At 44.1% G+C, this 18,012-nt stretch overlaps 1 protein-coding gene across 1 annotated transcript; it reads left to right on the top strand.

Moving 5' to 3' along the window:
• Positions 1–1,237: 1,237 nt before the first annotated feature.
• On the top strand, positions 1,238–17,937 carry PLOD1 (procollagen-lysine,2-oxoglutarate 5-dioxygenase 1). The gene is made up of 19 exons (XM_056508231.1): positions 1,238–1,453; positions 5,165–5,256; positions 6,002–6,138; positions 6,765–6,928; positions 7,134–7,246; positions 8,573–8,636; positions 9,714–9,811; positions 10,136–10,237; positions 10,336–10,467; positions 10,742–10,863; positions 11,515–11,619; positions 12,065–12,190; positions 12,972–13,113; positions 13,582–13,695; positions 13,962–14,027; positions 14,346–14,450; positions 14,570–14,716; positions 15,004–15,129; positions 15,940–17,937. The coding sequence occupies exons 1-19, from the start codon at positions 1,381–1,383 to the stop codon at positions 16,093–16,095; spliced, it is 2,184 nt and encodes a 727-aa protein (XP_056364206.1). The 5' UTR covers positions 1,238–1,380; the 3' UTR covers positions 16,096–17,937.
• Positions 17,938–18,012: the final 75 nt, after the last annotated feature.

Raw genomic sequence — 18,012 nt, forward strand, 5'->3', positions numbered from 1 at the left:
TGAAGGTGAAGGACTGAACATCTTTGCTGAGGCTGTCTTAAACTGTTGAAGCTGCTACAGATTTATCACAGGCTTTGTCCAGGCCTGCAAAGTACTGAAGAAATCTAAAGTGAAACTATGTTCTTTTTTTTTTTTTTTTTTTTTAATTTAGGGAAACTGGCAGCTTTGCAAAAGGAAGTTTCCTGAAATCACCATTTTTAGTATTTCCTTGGGTTGTTGCCTGGAATGCTCATTGCTTGAGCATGAGGACTGTTCTGTTTGCCTGTTAATCGTGATGGAATTCCTGCTCTGGGGAGAAGGAATGGAAGGAAAAGTGCTTTGAACACTCAAGAATATTCTCAGTGAACAAACAATAATGGGAATTCTTTGGGATGATGCTGTTATGGATCATGGAGAATATCAGTTAGCTACAGTGTGGCCCTTCTACTTTGCTTAATTTTTTTCTCTTCCTGCCTTCTTGTGGTTTTGGTTATTTGGTTTTTTGTTTGTTTGTTTGTTTTTTAACCTGAGCCCCATCATATCTGTTATTTCTGTTAATTTAAAGACACGGTTTCCTGACAGGCCTCACATAGGGTCTGTGCCAGTGGTAACTCCTCATCTGGTGTCCTGCAGGCTCAAAAGGGTTCCCTACATCTAAACCTTACATTCACTGCAGTTAGAAGTGACTGAAAAGCAAATGTTAATTTTAAGGAGTGTAACTTGCTAAGACAGGATTATTTTGCTTGCTCTCAAGGGCAGGATGAAATACAAAAGCATATCTGGATAAGTGATCAGGGCTACAGCAAGAAAACCCAGCACAAGACCATAGGGATTAATGTAAGACTTTAAAATATGTATATGCCAGAAAAAAGTACAGGAAACAAGTTTTGTGTAAGTTTTGTGTTCACCAAGGAAATATAGGAGGTGGCTGGTAGGAATAAGGTATGAAGTAGGTATTTAATAAGTCTTCCAGTTTCTGTATATAACATTATAATCCATTTCTGTTTTGCTTTTTATGTATAAATATGCCATAAGTGTCAGCCAGCTGCAGCCCACCAGCAGCTGAGGCTGACCAGAGTGTGACTCCTCTCCCCCTCCCCCGGCGTTTGCTCAGTGCCCGTTTGCCCCTTGGCGCATCCACTGTCTATCCAAGCCCGGCCGGACCCCGCCGCAGCTCCGGATCAAAGCCCAGCTCCTCATCTCGGTGTTCCCGGCTCCCAGCGCCTCCTGCCCCTCCGGCGGGGGCCGGGGCTGCCCGGGAGGAGGAGCCAGCGCCTCCCGCTTCCTCCGCCGGGCGGGTCTGGTGCGTGGCACAGCTCCGGCAGCCCCGAGCCCCCGGCGCGTCCCGCAGCACCGCTCCCGCTCGCTGGCAGCTCCCGGAGTGCGGGACGAGCCGCTGCCATGCTGCCTCCGCTGCTCTGGGCGCTGCTGGCGCTGCTCGGGCCGGGGGGTGGCCGTGCCTCGCAGCAGGAAGGTAAGGGGGGAGTGCTCCGGGCACGGGGGGAGCCGCGGTCGGGCTGCGGGACGGGCAGTGCCGCCCGCGGTGCCACTGCTGCCCTCCGCGCCCTGGTGCCGCTCCCCAGCGCTGCCCGAGCCGAGTGTGAGCCCCTGGGCGGCACCCCGAGCCTGGGGCAGCTCACAGCTCAGAGTGTCGTGAGACAGCATCATTTCATCCCGGTGAAGGGCTCTCGGTACCGTGGGTTGCACCCCACCTGGGTCAGCCCCTCTTTTGAACTTAGGCGGTTCAAGAGTTAGGTAAGGGGGGAGCTTCTGATCCCAGACTGGCCACACTGGCTCAAGATCAGGGATGCTCCTAAAATAGCATCAGTCTGTCCCCTGTAAACAGTTGGTAGAAACTCTAGAGTAGTTGGTAGAGCAGCAGAGGATTAGGGCAGCTTCAGAGTGTCAGCAGCACAAAGTGGTTCATACACTGTCACTCTGCCAAGAGGTTTGGATAATTATCTCTGTCTTCATTAGAGAAGTGGCAATTAGGAGGAGATTTAATCTTGTTATGTAGAATATTTCCCTTCACAGTGTGATTCTGGTATAATTACTTTTATTATATATGTCCATTACTTAATACAGTTAGTGTGTGTCTATGGGGGTGTTGGGAATTCTTTGGCTATAGTGGCATAATTAAAACAAAGAATCTCTGTGCTGTCCTGCCTTCCTTGCATATCCCAAATCTTTTTAGTAAGGTTTTAGAGAGCACTAGAGATATGAAACTGGGGGCTGGGAAAGAGAATGAGGTAAATTGGTTAGGAAGAGGGATTTGGAATTAGCTGTTGTCTGAACCCATCACTTTTGGCATGGCTCAAAGAGAAAACACCTCAGCTTCCCCAGAGTAATGTGAGAGTAATGATACCTGTCTTCTCTCTTGGATGTTCTTTTAGATCTGTGGAAAAGCTCTCTCATAGTTATTTGTAGTTGATAGAATTTTGAAAAAAATCTTCTGTAAATGTAATACAGAGATTATATTATCCACTGTTAAATTATGCACTTTTTTTTTTTGTTGTTGTGTTGTTTTGGTTTGGTTTTTTTTCTATTTCATCCCCATATTAATGGTATTTTCTTAGACACTATCTTAACAGGAAGTGGCACAGTAAGATTTCCCAAATCACAGCCTAGGGATAAATTCATTCCTTGTCTTAAGATGTAGCTGCAGCTGTGCTTTCCCTGTAGACTTAGGGCAGAAGTAAATAACTAATATTTTTGTTACTAAACTCATCTGGTCTCTGATTTTCATTCTTTATAAAAACTCAGAAGTTTACTGAATCATTTCCTTGCTATCTTGGTATCAGGATTCCTGTTGCAGTGCTTTGTTTTTACAGATTCCTTTTCATCTACAGAGCTCTAAAACATTAACAAAAGTGTTTAATGTCCTCTTTTATCATTCTACAGATGGAAGAACAGGGATAGCAGGATTGGCTCCTTGTTTCATAGCAGAACCAGCAATACAGTCCAGCTCCCCTGGTTCTGAGTTCAGTGCTTGCTTTGTTAACCACCCTGTGTTTGTATTTTGCAGTCATGCCATTATTAAATATATTTACAGTTCCTAATTGTCAGTGTGGCCCAGGGAGCCTTTGGGCCCAGGAGGCCCAGCTTAGCAGAACAGGCTGCATTTCTACATATGGACTGTGGGATGGGAAACAGGGAAGCAGCAATCTGTTTAGGATGTTTTGAAAAGCTTACCTGTGACACTGACAGTGAGAGAGTTTACTGCTCTGTCCTTGAAAGTACCTATCAGCTGCATCAGTGTTCAGCAAAATCTTTGGGAAAGAGAAGAAAGGGTTAAAGCAGAAGGAGTGGAGGCAACATAGCTCAGCACAAATTTCCAGTGCAGGGAAGGAATGTCTCTTGGGATAGAAAGCTACTGCAGAAAGTTCTTAGAACAGAAACTGAGCTCAGTGTGTCTCAGTGTCCTCCCCACAGGGAATCTGTAACTTGGAATTCTGCTGGGGGCGAGAGTGGTCTTTGTGCTGGATTTTCATCTGAGCTCACAAACTGCACGGGGAGAACTTCTCTGTCTCAGAAATAGGACACTGCTTCCTGTTCTGTGTGAGCCTTTAGCACTCCTCCTGTCCAGCAAACTTTTGGCAGTCAAATCATAAATAGTGTGTGGCTTTCTTGGGCTGGCAGCATGGAAATGAATTAATGATTTATTTTATGTGAGATGCCTGAGATTTTGGGCTGAAATAATTGCCTAACAGTCAGGATTCTTTCTTTCTTTCTTTCCTTCTTTCATTCTCCTATAATTTCCATATGCTTTCTCCCCTCATGTACTAGAATTTGAGGGTTGTCTACATTCCTCTCTGGCAAACCCATGTTTGTCCCCTTCTTCCTTGGCAGTATGATCCTCATCTTCTCAGAACCCAAGAGCTCAGAGTTCTCTCATAAAGCTGCTGTGCCTTTCTGTGTGCCATCATGTGGCTAGAAACTTTAATGGCTTTAACATATTCCCCAAGGACATATATATTTGCTCATTTATTTGCTCCCTCTGACTGGGCTGGACACAAGGCACTGGAGTGTGCTGGAGGTGCTAGATCAGGAATGCACTTCACATGTCTAAAAATCTGCCCTTAAATCTGCACCTATATGGGATTAATATTCTTTTATTTATCACTTTGTGCACATGTCTAATAAATATAATTAGACCTGACCTATTGATTGTTCTCAATCTCTCTTCTCTTTTTTATTCTGATGCAGGTAAAGGATTTGAGGAATTCCTTTGGGAATGTATTCTTCCTTCCTGACTTTCAGTCTTAAAATTATTTTTTACTTTTGCTGCCTTTGTCAGATCATCTAAAACTTCAGCTTCTAGATCCTTCCTCTCTAAGACCAGACAGAATATCAGTTTGGGTACATGGGGGAGATGCATCTGGTACATCCATTGAAGAAAACCATTGTTCCAAAAAAAGCCTGCTGAGGCCAAGAAAATGTGCTTTGAGTTTTTTCCTGGTATTTTCTGATGTTTAAATCGAATGGCCAGGATTTGCATTTAAGCACTGTTGCCAGAACCTATAAAATTTCCTACTTCAGCAAAATTGTTAAGGTGAAGGATAGTATTTCATCATTGCAATGAGGAAACCAGAACTTCCACCTAAAAATCATATTCCAGGGTACCACAGAGAAACTTCTGAAAAAGAGCTTCAGGATTTAGTTTTATCATTTTTTAGGGACTGGAAATGAAAAACAAGTTTGGGAGGAGAATGTAAATGAAAATTATAGCACAAATAAATTCACATTGAATATATATGAAAAACTGCCTCAGGAATGCAGTAGAAAATTGGAGCAGCCATGGAGAGGGAATAATAACATTTAGTCTAATTTTGGTTTTCCCTACATCCAGTCAATGCTGAGTGACAAAAAAGCAGTTCTGTGGGGAACAGAAAGTCAAAACTGCATTAAATGGATGACTTCCAAATGGGCATTTTGTAGTAGTTCTATTTTTTATCTTCAAGTTTAATTTCTTTTATACTCTGTATGAGAGAATTGTAACTTTCACTAGCAGGGCAAAAAACCTACTTAATACATTTTATTTTCTTTTTTAAACTCAGAACTCAGGCAATGAAATTGTATCTTTACATAATCTCTCATTTTGTACCCACAATCAAGTTAGGTGTGGAACAGCAGGTTGTGGAGACAACACAAGTTGAGTCTCTCTTGTGCTTTCCCCTGTGTGCAGAAAAACTGCTGGTTCTGACTGTTGCCACCAAGCAGACTGAAGGATTCCAGAGGTTCAGAAGATCAGCCCAATTCTTCAACTACAAAATCCAGGTGATGTCTAGCAGCTTCCATGGTGGTTGGTCAAAGGGAATTTCAAATTGTGGAATGGATAAGACTTGGCCCCACAGTGAGCAAATAAAAGCTCAAGAGGGGGCACACAGCTGCTTAACTGGCTGACAAGTACTGTGTGTGACTGGGTCATTTCTGCAGTGTCCTGAGTGTTGGTTTGGGGTGAGATCCATGACTCCTGCTCAAGGGATGGGATCCATAGCTCCTGCTCAAGGGATGGGATCTGTAACTCCTGCTCAAGGGATGGGATCCATAACTCCTGCTCAAGGAATGGGATCCATAACTCCTGCTCAAGGGATGGGATCTGTAACTCCTGCTCAAGGGATGGGATCTGTAACTCCTGCTCAAGGGATGGGATCCATAGCTCCTGCTCAAGGGATGGGATCCATAACTCCTGCTCAAGGGATGGGATCCATAGCTCCTGCTCAAGGGATGGGATCCATAGCTCCTGCTCAAGGGAGCCTCATGGCACTTTTCCATTGGATTGCCAAGACACACAGTCTGGACCATGCTCCTGTCCCTGTGGCCAGGAATACTTTGTCACTGCTATGTTGTGACACTGACTGTCCAGCCCAGAGTATGGATCAAAGGCTGCCTATTCCCTTTGTCCTGGGGCTGTTATTTTTGCTGTAATTTGCACTGGGAGTTATCAGGACCAGTAGGTTTGTGGGTTCTGGTTGCTGGGGAAGTGCCCTGTTGAGGTGACCCTGTGCCTGTCCCTCTGTAGGTGCTGGGGCTGGATGAGGAGTGGCAGGGTGGAGATGAGCAGCAGCCAGCTGGAGGTGGGCAGAAGGTCCGTCTCCTGAAGTCAGCTCTGAAGCAGTATGAGGATAAGGAGGACTTGATCATCCTTTTTGTAGAAAGGTAATGGTTGCAAAGAATTTGCCTTGAACTGAATCTTATGGCCGTTTGGACAGGTTCTCACTGAGAAGAAACAAACTGTGAAATCAATTGCTTTTGAAAAGTGTGTCCAGATCTCTGTTTTTTTTTATTCCCTGAATGCTCTGTAGTTTCCTGGGAATCACTCAGAGCTGCATCTGTGGCAGTTTGGAAGTGTGATCAGAATAGGCTGATGCCAATTCCAGCATGAAGTTGATAGTATTGTGCCTGATTCTGCCACGGTGGAATTTGGCTGCCTCTATCTGCAGAGAATGAGCAGACAATTCCTATGGAACTAGGCAGGGCTTTTTAACTAGAGTTATTTGCTTTATAAGGTGAAGTAGGCTGCAGCACATCCTGAGAGCCAAGAATTAGTCTGCCAGAGAGGTGAAGAGAGAAAAGGATGGCTTGGAGTCTCAGTGTTTTTTCATATGCCCAGCATATGAATAAGACTGCACTTTAACTAATTGCATTACAAAAAAGGCAATACTATTAAAGAGAACTAAAAGAAAGGGATTCCCAAAGAATTAGCAGTTTCTAGAAACTTTTCTCACTGACGTGTTTTTCTGACTCCATTCATTTTGTCCTTTTTTGTTTGTCTCTTTCTCTAGCTATGATGTGCTCTTTGCTTCAGGCCCCACAGAACTGCTGAAGAAGTTCAAACAAGCCAAGAGCAAGGTGGTTTTCTCAGCAGAGAATTACATCTATCCTGACAGAAAGCTGGAAGCCAAGTATCCTCAGGTGCGAGATGGAAAGCGCTTCCTGGGTTCTGGAGGTGAGACACAGAGCTTGCTTTCAGCTTCCTCCTCCTGTTTGACCTATGGGAGAAGTGGCAAAGCAAACTGAAAGTTGAGGAGTCTCTGCAGCAACACAGGGTGTAGTGAGATTTCATGTAAAAGAAGTGAAAATACATATATACAGGAGTACTTCCATTTTTTTATTATCTGGGTTGAAACACCTCCTCATACTTATTCCCACAGGCTTCATTGGTTATGCTCCAAACCTGAAGAAACTTGTGGAGGGGTGGAAAGGACAGGATGATGACAGTGACCAGCTCTTCTATACAAATATCTTCTTGGATCCAGAAAAAAGAGTAGGTGTATCTAGATTCTGGGTTTCTGAAAATTTGCATTCTAGCCAGTACCTCAATTTTCTGTTATAAGCAGTTTTTATATTTAAGCATTAAATGTGAATGGGAAGAGAAATGTCTTACTGGAGGCTCTTGCCATATCTGTAGGTGCTGGTGTTTAAAGCCATTGAGTGTGGAGGAACTAACCAGCCTCCTCCCAGGGGATGTGAAACTGCAGAGTGCAGTGCTGACTTAGAGATATCCAGCCTAGCACTGAAGTACATGTTAGGAAAATGCCATGTAAGATTCTACAGAAGCCTGGAATGGACCCTGGAAGCAGCACTGTGATTCCAGCACTGTGTGGTGCCCTGGCCAGACCATCCAGCCCACTGGTCATTCTGGCTCTGCTGTCCCTGCCCAGTAGTGCATTAGAGGCCAGTCTGTCCCTGGGGACAGACCAAATGCATGGAGGACTCAAACTGTAACAGCAGTTTACAAATCAAGAGGAAGCATTTGAAATAGGGAACTGTTATCAGACTAATTAGAGACTTGCAATTTTTTACCAGTAAGGCTAGTACAAAATTTAGAGCAGCTGGACTTTTTTACTTCCCTAAATCTGAGTATGGCCTGTGATACTTTAACTTGAGCAGTCCCTTTAATGTTTTCATCTGCAGTTCTGGCCCTGTTCCACACAAGGGCTGAGTAATTCCCCTGACTTGGCACTCAGACAGTGGATGTTAGCACCCTGCTGTCCTTTCCAGTAATCAGGCTTAATAGATGCCTGCAGGGACACAGAATTCTGTTAAGTCAGAGCTGCATTTTAGTCCGACTCAGTCGGAGTGTGACTTGTAGCAGGGGATAAAAACAAAGATTGCACAAGCTGGCCTTGCACCTTACTGTCCTGTGACACTGGTACCTGGGGCAATGCTTGGGGTCACACTTGCCCTGTGGATAGAAGGCAAGAAACTTTTCACAGCAGATGGTTTTGCTATCTGGCATTCCTGTGTGTTATATGCATTGTGGGGTTTATATGACTGTGTGTAAGTCTACTTCATTCATGTGATGAAGATTTATTGACACACCCACAGCAGCTGTAAAAGGGTGGGAGAGGGGCTTTGCATAGTTTTGCCTAATAGAATATATTTAACTTGTTCTTGAAAATGGTGAATTGTCCCAGATTTGAATGAAAATAATGATTATCTGGGAATGTTTTAAAGTATCTGGGAGTTCGTAAAGTTTGCAAATGACTATAGGAATGTGATATATCTTCACTGAGCATAGGGTTTGTTGTATGTAAAGAATAGATGCCTTTTGTGTTCTAATAAGGTTATTTATGTAATTCTTTTAAAGGAAAGTATCAACATCAGTCTGGACCACAGAAGCCGGATCTTCCAAAACCTAAACGGAGCATTAGGTGAGATGGAAGAAGGAAGCTCATTTCTCCTTGGAATACAATTTGCATGTTGACACCAGAAATAAAGTTATGGCTGCAGGGATTGTATTTCAGAAATGGCTGTCCCCACAGAAAAAGCTTTATTAAAAGTCTGTGCTAGAGTTCTGGGATTTGTTTGCAATTCCACTGTGACCAGCTATGTTCTCATTGCAATTCCTTCTCCACTTCAGGGAATGCAGGTCAGGTTTTTCCTCTTACACCTCCTTGCCTCTTTGATCTCCAGGCATGTCAGATTGTATTAGCCTTGGGGACTGGGAGGGACTTCCAGTGCAAGTAATGACACACAGCCCTGCCTAGGGCTTGCCTGTCTTTCTGCTTCAGAGCAGTGCTGGAATGCCATGGGAAGTGAGAAGCAGCCAGATATGCCTGTGATCACTCACTGATTGTGCCAGGCTTCTGACCTGACCTGCTGATTGATTTTGCTAGTCCTGGCAAGAGGGATTCACTGACTCCTGTCAATGCTGCCTAATGTTTTCAGCTTTGTATCATTCCATTCTCTTTATTCTGGTCAAGTAAAAAGTAATAATGGCAGTGCAGTTTTTGGCTCTTTTGCTCATTTCATCAAGGATAGACTGCAGCTTGTGTCTGTGCTAGTCTTTTTTCCAAAGGATTTTGCATGGTTGTGTTGAGGCAACATCCTGGATGGTCTCTGCCAGGACTCTTGTGAGGGGTGACACATCAGGTGCATAGAACACTTAGGTGAGAAGGGCCTGACTCCTCCCATCAATAGCTGTCCCTGTCATCAGTAGCTGTTCCTCACTGTACAGTTTGTTGGTGCCAGTTTTGAAAGATTCTTTCAGTATGGCTTCTGCCAATCCCCAGTCACTGTCCAGCTTCCCAGCCATCCTCCTGTTACTTCACAGGATCATTCTGAATATTTTTTTCTCCTTTAAAAATTTGGTCTCTAGCCCTTAAACTACTTGTGCACAGTTATCCATTGTCCACACTTCCATCTTTCAGCAGTTTTTCTGTATAAATGAGGCATTGTGCTTCTAATTATCAATAAAATCCTTAACATGATGACATTGTCCTTTCCAGATGAGATAGTTCTGAAGTTTGAAAACTCAAGAGTGAGAGCAAGAAACTTGTTATATGACACTCTGCCTGTGGTGATCCATGGAAATGGACCCACCAAGGTAAGTGGACTGTCCTGAGAGAAAGATTTGGTCTTTGTTTGTTGCAAAGTGACCCTTTAGGCTTGATGGATCAGGTACTGCCTCCACATATATTAACCTTCCCTGTGTGCATTTACATTTGAGAAACAATAAACTGTCCAAGCCTATAGCAGTAAGATGGATCTGGTTCAAAGGCCTACATGTAGTTGGACCCTCAGGCTGTCATGCTTTTCAGATTCTTTAGCTCACAGGTAAACAAAGTTGAAATGTGATCTCACAGTGGGGGTGCACACAAAGAAACTCCCCTGCCCTGTAATGCATAATCTGGCAAATTGCCTTTTGCAGCTGCAGCTGAACTACCTGGGAAACTACATTCCTCAAGTATGGACGTTTGAGACTGGCTGCACGGTGTGTGATGAAGGTCTGCGCAGCCTCGTGGGGTTTAAGGTAAGGCTGCTGTGGCCATTCAAAGCTCTCAAAACAAGTCTTACATTTCTGATGTGAAACACGACTCACCACTTCTCTCCTCTTGGCCCTGAATGCAGGATGAGGCATTGCCAATGATTGTGGTTGGCATTTTCATCGAGCAGCCCACCCCGTTCCTCTCCCAGTTTTTCTTGCGGCTTCGTAACCTTCATTACCCGAAGCAACGAATCCAGCTCTTCATTCACAACCACGTAAGTGAGGCTGGCTTGTCTTGGCAAATGTGGGGAAAATGTACACCTTGTCCTCTACTCTAGGCACTTTTGCAGCCTTGGGCTAGACTTCCAGGCTGTGTAATCACAGTACTTACCTTCAATGATTGCACAGTTATCTGCAGTGACCCTGATCCAGCTGTAAATGTGTGGAAGCTGGATTAAGAGCTGTTGCCCACCTACTCATTTTCAGGAACAAGAGGCTGAGTGGCCTGGATGAGCCCATCTTACCTGTTTTTCCTTACTTTTGGAATAGGAGGAGCATCACTTAATGGAAGTGGACTCTTTTGTAGAAGAGCATGGCAAAGAATATCTCACTGTCAAAGTGATTGGACCAGATGATGAGGTGGAGAATGCTGAGGCACGTAACTTGGGCATGTAAGTGAAGAGGCCATACATGATAGCCAGCAGAGACAGCCTGTGTGCAAACTGAGACATCTGTTTTTTCTGAGGATCACCCCTGTCAAGTGATTGCTCTTGTCTATTCAGTCACCCTTTCAGTTTTTCTAGCATTAACTCTGATGCCCTTAGATATTAGGAAAAAAACCAGCTTCCATACCAGCTCACTTTGTCCAGTTTCAGAAACTTAAGTTCTCACTGGTCGTTTGTTCTGACAGAAGGATAGGCCTGTATCTCCTGTCCTCATCTATATACCCAGCCACAGATCACAAAGGATATGCATCTATCTGAAGAGGAATGTTGTAGCAAAACTAAGATCTAGAGGGAGAGTATCTTCCTGTCTGTGATCAGGATGTTTGAGCTCAGGTGTGGATTTGGGCCAGCTGTAAATGGGATCCTTTTCAGTTTGAGCTGAAGAAACAGTTTGCTGAATGTGATTTTGGCTGTGTCCAGTATCTGCTATTGGATACTGAATCTGATGTGCTATGCTGGCCCTCTGAATTGTTACATTAAACCAAACTTCTCTGAGCACTCAGAAGACCTTTAGACTATAAGGTGAAGGAATTCTTGGTGCTCTGTCCTTTGTTTTCCTCTGGTTTAGGATGTGACTTTCCTTTTCTCTGGCTGTAGGGATTTGTGCAGGAAGGATCCTGACTGTGACTATTACTTTAGCCTGGATGCTGAAGTAGTTCTGAAGAACAAAGAGACTCTGAGGCTTCTGATTGAACAGAACAAGTGAGTTATTCGGTCTGAGCAATGCTTACTGGTCATCTCATATGAGGAATTCATTGCACATCCCTGAGATGTGTAGGGAACCAGGAGAGCTGTGCCAGAAATGGGATGTTAGTTGAACACCTCTTATGTGGGCTTTTTTTTTTTCACTGCAGTTGTAACCCCTGTATTTTAGGCAGGGGATGTAAATCATCTTTAGCTTTAATTTTATATAGTCACTAGAACAAATCAGATTCTAACAGACCTGGTGTAGGGTGCAGTTAGACAGAAGACTGGGACCATATTTACCCTTTTTTATGTGGCATTTCATTCCAACAGAGTTAACAAAACAGCAACTCTGTAAGTGGGGGAGGAAATAGCTCTTGCAGTACTGTGGTTTGTAAATATTTTCCTTTTCTTCCTGTGGTAACATCCTGTCCTGCAATTCCTTTTTCTTTCATGCTTCCAGGCTGGTGATTGCCCCCCTGGTAAGCCGTCATGAGAAGCTGTGGTCCAATTTCTGGGGAGCCCTGAGCCCTGATGGGTACTATGCCCGCTCAGAGGATTATGTGGATATTGTTCAAAGGCGCAGAGTGTGAGTATGCAAAGAGCTTTTCACTGACATAATCCCCCAGATGTAAAGCTTGCTGCAGCCCATTATCATCAAACTAATGGCAAAGAACCAGAGAGTGCAATGTCTTTGTGTATAGGAAAGGAAAAGAAGTGTCTGCTCCCATTTGGAAGCTGCTTTCTGTTCTTCCCTGAGCAGAGACAATAACATACATTTTCTTATGATCAGAGTAAGGATTTGAGAGTGTTGACTGCAGAAACTATCTCATCTTACTCGTGTCATGTTTTCCCACCTGGGGATTGTAGTTAATGTCATCCTTAAAATCCTGTAAAGTGCTGTTTGATTTCTGTCAGATAAATCTTCAGAAAATACCAAAATAGAGTTGTTGATTCATTCATATTCTTGAGGGACCCTCTTTTTTATGGGCCATTGTATGTGCAATAAACACTGGAAATCAGCTTATGCACTTTTAGCTGGTTCAGTTTCTATAAATCACTGGAAAAAATATGTTGATCTCTCTGGGAAGAGATTCAAGCCATTAATTACGTCCCTAGCAAAAACACATAGTAGCAATTAATTGCTTTCACAGTGGAGTAGCATTTGTGCAGCTTAAAAGCTGTGGGCAATATAAGTGATTTTTTTCTGGAATGCCAATCTCTGTTGATATGGTTTCTCCCTGCTGTTCTGAGTTGGCTCATTCAGGCAAGCCTGGCTGATGCTGCAGTGCTGCCTGTCATCCTGTAAAGTCCAGCAGTATCTGTCTTAGTGGTATTTCAATTCTCACTTTTCTTCTGCTGTGTTTCAGTGGGCTTTGGAATGTCCCCTACATCAGCAGTGTTTACATGGTTAAAGCCAAGGCTCTGCGCTCGGAGCTGGAGCAGGGAGATCTGTTCCACAGTGGCAAGCTGGATGCTGACATGGCTTTCTGCCACAACATTCGGAATCAGGTCAGTCAAGGAAAGAGCCTGGCAGGGGAGAGCTCTGTGCCAGGGTCAGGGGTACAGGATTAAGTAGTTTCAAGGCATTCAGCTCTGCCAGGGCAGGGATAGGGTGAACTGGTACTAGTCAGTGCAGTGCAGACTTTGGAACAGCAGGGGATTTCTGTCTCGCTGTGAAACCATATGTAGCCATGGACCACTAAACGTGGATAACATTTCTTGGGCCTTTTCAGGACTGCTCTAAATTGAATTGACAGGGTAAGAAGGAAAACCCTAATGTCACAGCTGCTGCTCTCCTCTGCTTCCAGCCCTGGCTGACAGGACACACTGTCTCTGCCTGTCACCTTTCAGAGTTTCTCATATCTGGGGTGGAAATAAAACTGAAAGCCCACAAGAATGAGTAAACAAACAGCTTGTCCAGTGCTTAGTTTCATGATGGCTCTCATGAAGTCTTTTTTGTTTCTCTCTATCCTGCAGGGAGTCTTTATGTACCTGACAAACCAGCATCAGTTTGGACACATACTGTCCCTGGAGAATTACCAGACAAGTCACCTTCACAATGACCTCTGGCAAATATTCAGCAATCCTGAGGTGAGATAACTTGCATACTCAGAAGGCACAGGGAAGACCTGATATTAGCTTCACCACTATGGGAATTCCAGGCTTTGTAATAATGGTGTCTCTCAGATGGGATGAGGAGCACAGGCACACAATTTGAAGAGAACATGTTTTTGGGATCATATCCTATGGATCTTCAAAGCCTGTGAAATACTGCTTGCATGAGTGCCTGGCCTTTTATTACCTCTTTAAGCAGGGACCTCACAGAAATTACTGGTTTGCTTATCTTCTAATTGCAGGACTGGAGAGAAAAGTACATCCATGAAAACTACACAGCAGCTCTGAAAGGAAAATTGGTAGAAATGGTAAGAAAACACCACTCTTATCCATCAGAATGGGAGATGAGCTTTAGGACAATGCTTTATTATAATTATTGTAATTCTCAGGAGTAAGCAGTTGAGCACAGGAAACATGACCTGAAAAGTACTTTTAGAGCCAAATCATTTTCCTAGAAGTACACATCCAGCTCTCTTAAGTGGAAGTGGGGCACATAAATCAGAAGACAAATTTATATCCTCAATATTTTAGTTTCCTTCCACTTAGTCTACACTCAGTAGCCTTACTTCTTTTACCTCAAGCACCTGTCCTTGTTTCTCTGCTACTTGTTTGTCTGCTATCTGCAGCCCTGCCCAGATGTTTACTGGTTCCCCATATTCACTGACACTGCCTGTGATGAGCTGGTGGAAGAAATGGAACATTATGGCCAGTGGTCCACAGGTGACAACACAGTAAGTAAAAAGAGGAGCTCTTTCGAGTTCTGGGCTACACCATTTTCTGTGCCTATCTGGTGAGAGCAGAAACTCCAAGGTTCCCATTCTTATGGGTATTTCTGTTGATTCTATTTCAGGACAGCAGAATACAAGGAGGATACGAGAATGTCCCAACTATTGACATACACATGAACCAAATTGGCTTTGAAAGAGAATGGTATAAGTTTCTTCTGGACTATATAGCACCTATCACAGAAAAACTGTACCCAGGATACTACACCAAGGTATGTCCACCTTAACTACAAAACTCATGGTCAGCTCAGCACCTCCTCCAGCTGCAGCTTTGTGACAAGACTGCCAGAATCCTTCAGCAATACACACACTCCTTCCCAGTTCAGAGGAGCTGACCCTGCAGTGTGACATAAGTATGTGCATTAGGAGATACACAATTTCTCAGTGACATTCTTCTGCCTGATTGTTGCCTTTTTCCTTTAGCAATGGGATGCAATTTCAGCTCAGAAGCCACAGACCACTCTAGCCCTCTAACAGAGTGCACTTTGTTCTCTCTCAGACCCAGTTTGAGCTGGCCTTTGTGGTTCGCTACAAACCTGATGAGCAGCCGTCCCTAATGCCCCACCACGATGCATCCACCTTCACCATCAACATTGCCTTGAACAGAGTTGGCATCGACTATGAGGTGAGTGTCTGCCAGGGGTCAGGGGTGCAGCACAGCACTGGGAGCAGCTGAAAACCCTTCCCTGATCCACTTCTTCACACTAAGGATTACAATTAATGACTAGGTTGTGATGATTTTCAAAGCAAAACCAGTGAGACACTCCAAGTCAGAAATACAATTTAATAGGAAAAAAAAAAAAAAGAAAAACAAAAAACATGCAATAGTACAAAAGAAAAAAACACTGACAGAGTCAGAATACAACCTGACATCCTGCTAGTTAGGGTGGTTGTAGCAGTCCAGATGAAGTGGTCTTGTTGAAGTAGTGATCCTGTAGAAATCCTGGCAATGATGCTGGTAGCTCTTGTCATCTAGAAACCAGTGGGTAGGGGCAGTTTTGATGTTCCAAATCTCAGTTTTTATCTAGGTAGGAAATGCTTGGCTCCTCCCCCTGGGTGGAGCATCTCACAGTGGGATGATGTAATTTTATCAGTCATACAGTGGGACTCAATGGCCCATTAACAGAAAATATCTCCCTGGAGGAAAGATGGGTCGTGGAAAAGATAAACATTGCCCCATCTGGTTTTTAACAGCTGGCCCATTAGCAGAGGATATTTCCCACAGAGATAAGAATCACTGCCCCACCTGGTTTCAGCACATGGTGATAGAATACAGACTTTTGGGCATATTGTAACCTAGGACACTAGGAAAGAGATTTTTGAATGCATCAGAACACAGAAGATTCCCCAAGCACTTTGTCACATTTTCAGAAGCGCTGTCGCCCATCCCTGAGGTGCTTTTTCCAAGCTGATGTGTCTCTCGTATTCCCACCAGGGAGGAGGCTGCCGGTTCCTGCGCTACAACTGCTCCATCCGAGCTCCGCGGAAAGGCTGGACCCTCATGCACCCCGGACGCCTGACCCACTACCACGAAGGGCTTCCAACCACCAGAGGCACCCGCTACATCGCCGTGTCCTTTCTCGACCCCTAGAGTTCTGCTTCCCAGGAAGGACCTTTCCCTGGCCCTGCTCACTGCTGACTTTGAGCAGAAGCAGGGAATGCTGCTGAGAGTTTCTAAGGCATTGTTCAAAGCTACTTGGATTCGATTTTTATATGATTTTTAATATGATTTTTAATGATATTCTAAGACTCCACTACTGGAAGATCTCCCTCTCTGATCCTGCAGGTAATATCTAGGAATATTGCTGTAGAAGGTCAAAGGAGATTTTGTGCCTTCATTTTTGATTCTGCTCCTCATCCACTGTTTCTTGAAAGCGCTGTTTACTTGAACTTTCATCAGTCATTGATTGGCTTTAAAAAGTGCTTTTTTGACCAGAAATCCAGCTCTTTGGAGGTGAGTTACAAGCTGGAAGGCTGTTTTCATCCACAGCATATATGGGACTGAATGTTAGACAATAATTCTTGGACATTATTCCAAATAGAAACCAATCAGGGAGCTGACTCCATGAATCTTAACGGTTAAATGTCACACCAAATGAAACTGAGTTGGAAAAGCCTGAAGATCATCTGGTTCCTTACCTCTTTGCTGTCCTTGTAAGCAAATCACAAAGTTCAAAGCAGCAGCAGTGGCAGCATAGGTGCTTCTGGTTAGCTAAAGGAAGGTCCTCTGATGATGCATTATTTCTGCTGTTAGACTGAAGACATAAAAGACTCCCCTACCTTCTGTTTCTCTAGCTAAGAGCAGCAGACATACCCACACAAATTCAGGCCATGTGAATATGTAGATTAAATCTAAGAAATGGAAGGCTGGGAACAGCTACATCAGTCAGGAGGGCTTCACTGTGGAATTGTCTCTGTTCTATATTATGTAATGATAGTCGAAAGCTCTGATCAATCTCTGGATAACAGCCCAGAGTTCCCAGTGGTCTTTGATGACCTCATTCCATTTGTCAAAAATTGTTTTAATAATTTTCTTTGATGGCCCACTCACATTAGTTGGAAAGAGCTGTTCTATGGCTCTTAGAGGAAATAATTATTCAGTGTTTCTATTATTTCAGATTGAAAACCAAAACACTCCATTGCAGAAACGTCTCCAGTGGGGTCAAGGCTGGTAGAAATGAGTTGTTAGGAAGTGCTGAGAGATTGTGGTGAATGAGTAGGTGTAAAAATATGTCTAGACTAGACCTGTGGTTAGAGAGGGAAGGGGCAAAAACCTTTTCTGTCTGTGCCTGTGAGATACCTGCTCTGCTTATCAGACACCATTATGTCAGACTAGTGTGTTTCACAAGCAATAAATTCATAGAGAGATTGTCCTTAGGAGAAAAAAAAAAAACAAACAACAAACCTGTCTTTTATTTGTCTGTCTCCAGCTTTGGCTGCCTGATTGTCAGGGCAGAGCCCTTCTTCTGGGATGGGTGACTCTAATGGGGGCAGAATAGCTTTAGAGATGTGAGTTCTGGCAGGAGCTCAGCTGCACACCCCTGTGCACACCATCTGAATGTGCCTGAACTGCTTTCCTGGAGGTTTTGGCTCTATTTCCATGCCACACACTCACCGTGCCCAGGAGAGAAAAATCCAGGCAGGGACAATCATTTGAGGAGCAAAACTGTTCTAAGACCTGTTACATGAAATCCAGAACTGTCTGTTACCAAACGAAGGGATTGATCAGCCAGTCGTCGAGATGTCCAAAATGTGTATTACGTATTTATTCAGCAGCAGGGGGTTTTTTGTTTGTTTTGGTCTTGGTGGTTTTTTTGTTTGGTTGGGTTTTTTTGTTATTTTGTTGTGTGTTTCCTCGGGCCGGTTCGGTGGCGGGCGTTAACGAGCTGTACGGTTTGAGCGTGGGGAACTCGCATTAAACCCTTTCCCGTGACACGGTCCGTGGGTTCTGTTCCTGAGGCAGGCCCGGGCCGCCGCCGCCCGCCATGGGGCCCGGAACTACAACTCC

This window comes from Oenanthe melanoleuca, chromosome 21 (assembly GCF_029582105.1).
Source record: "Oenanthe melanoleuca isolate GR-GAL-2019-014 chromosome 21, OMel1.0, whole genome shotgun sequence".
Lineage (NCBI taxonomy): Eukaryota > Metazoa > Chordata > Aves > Passeriformes > Muscicapidae > Oenanthe > Oenanthe melanoleuca.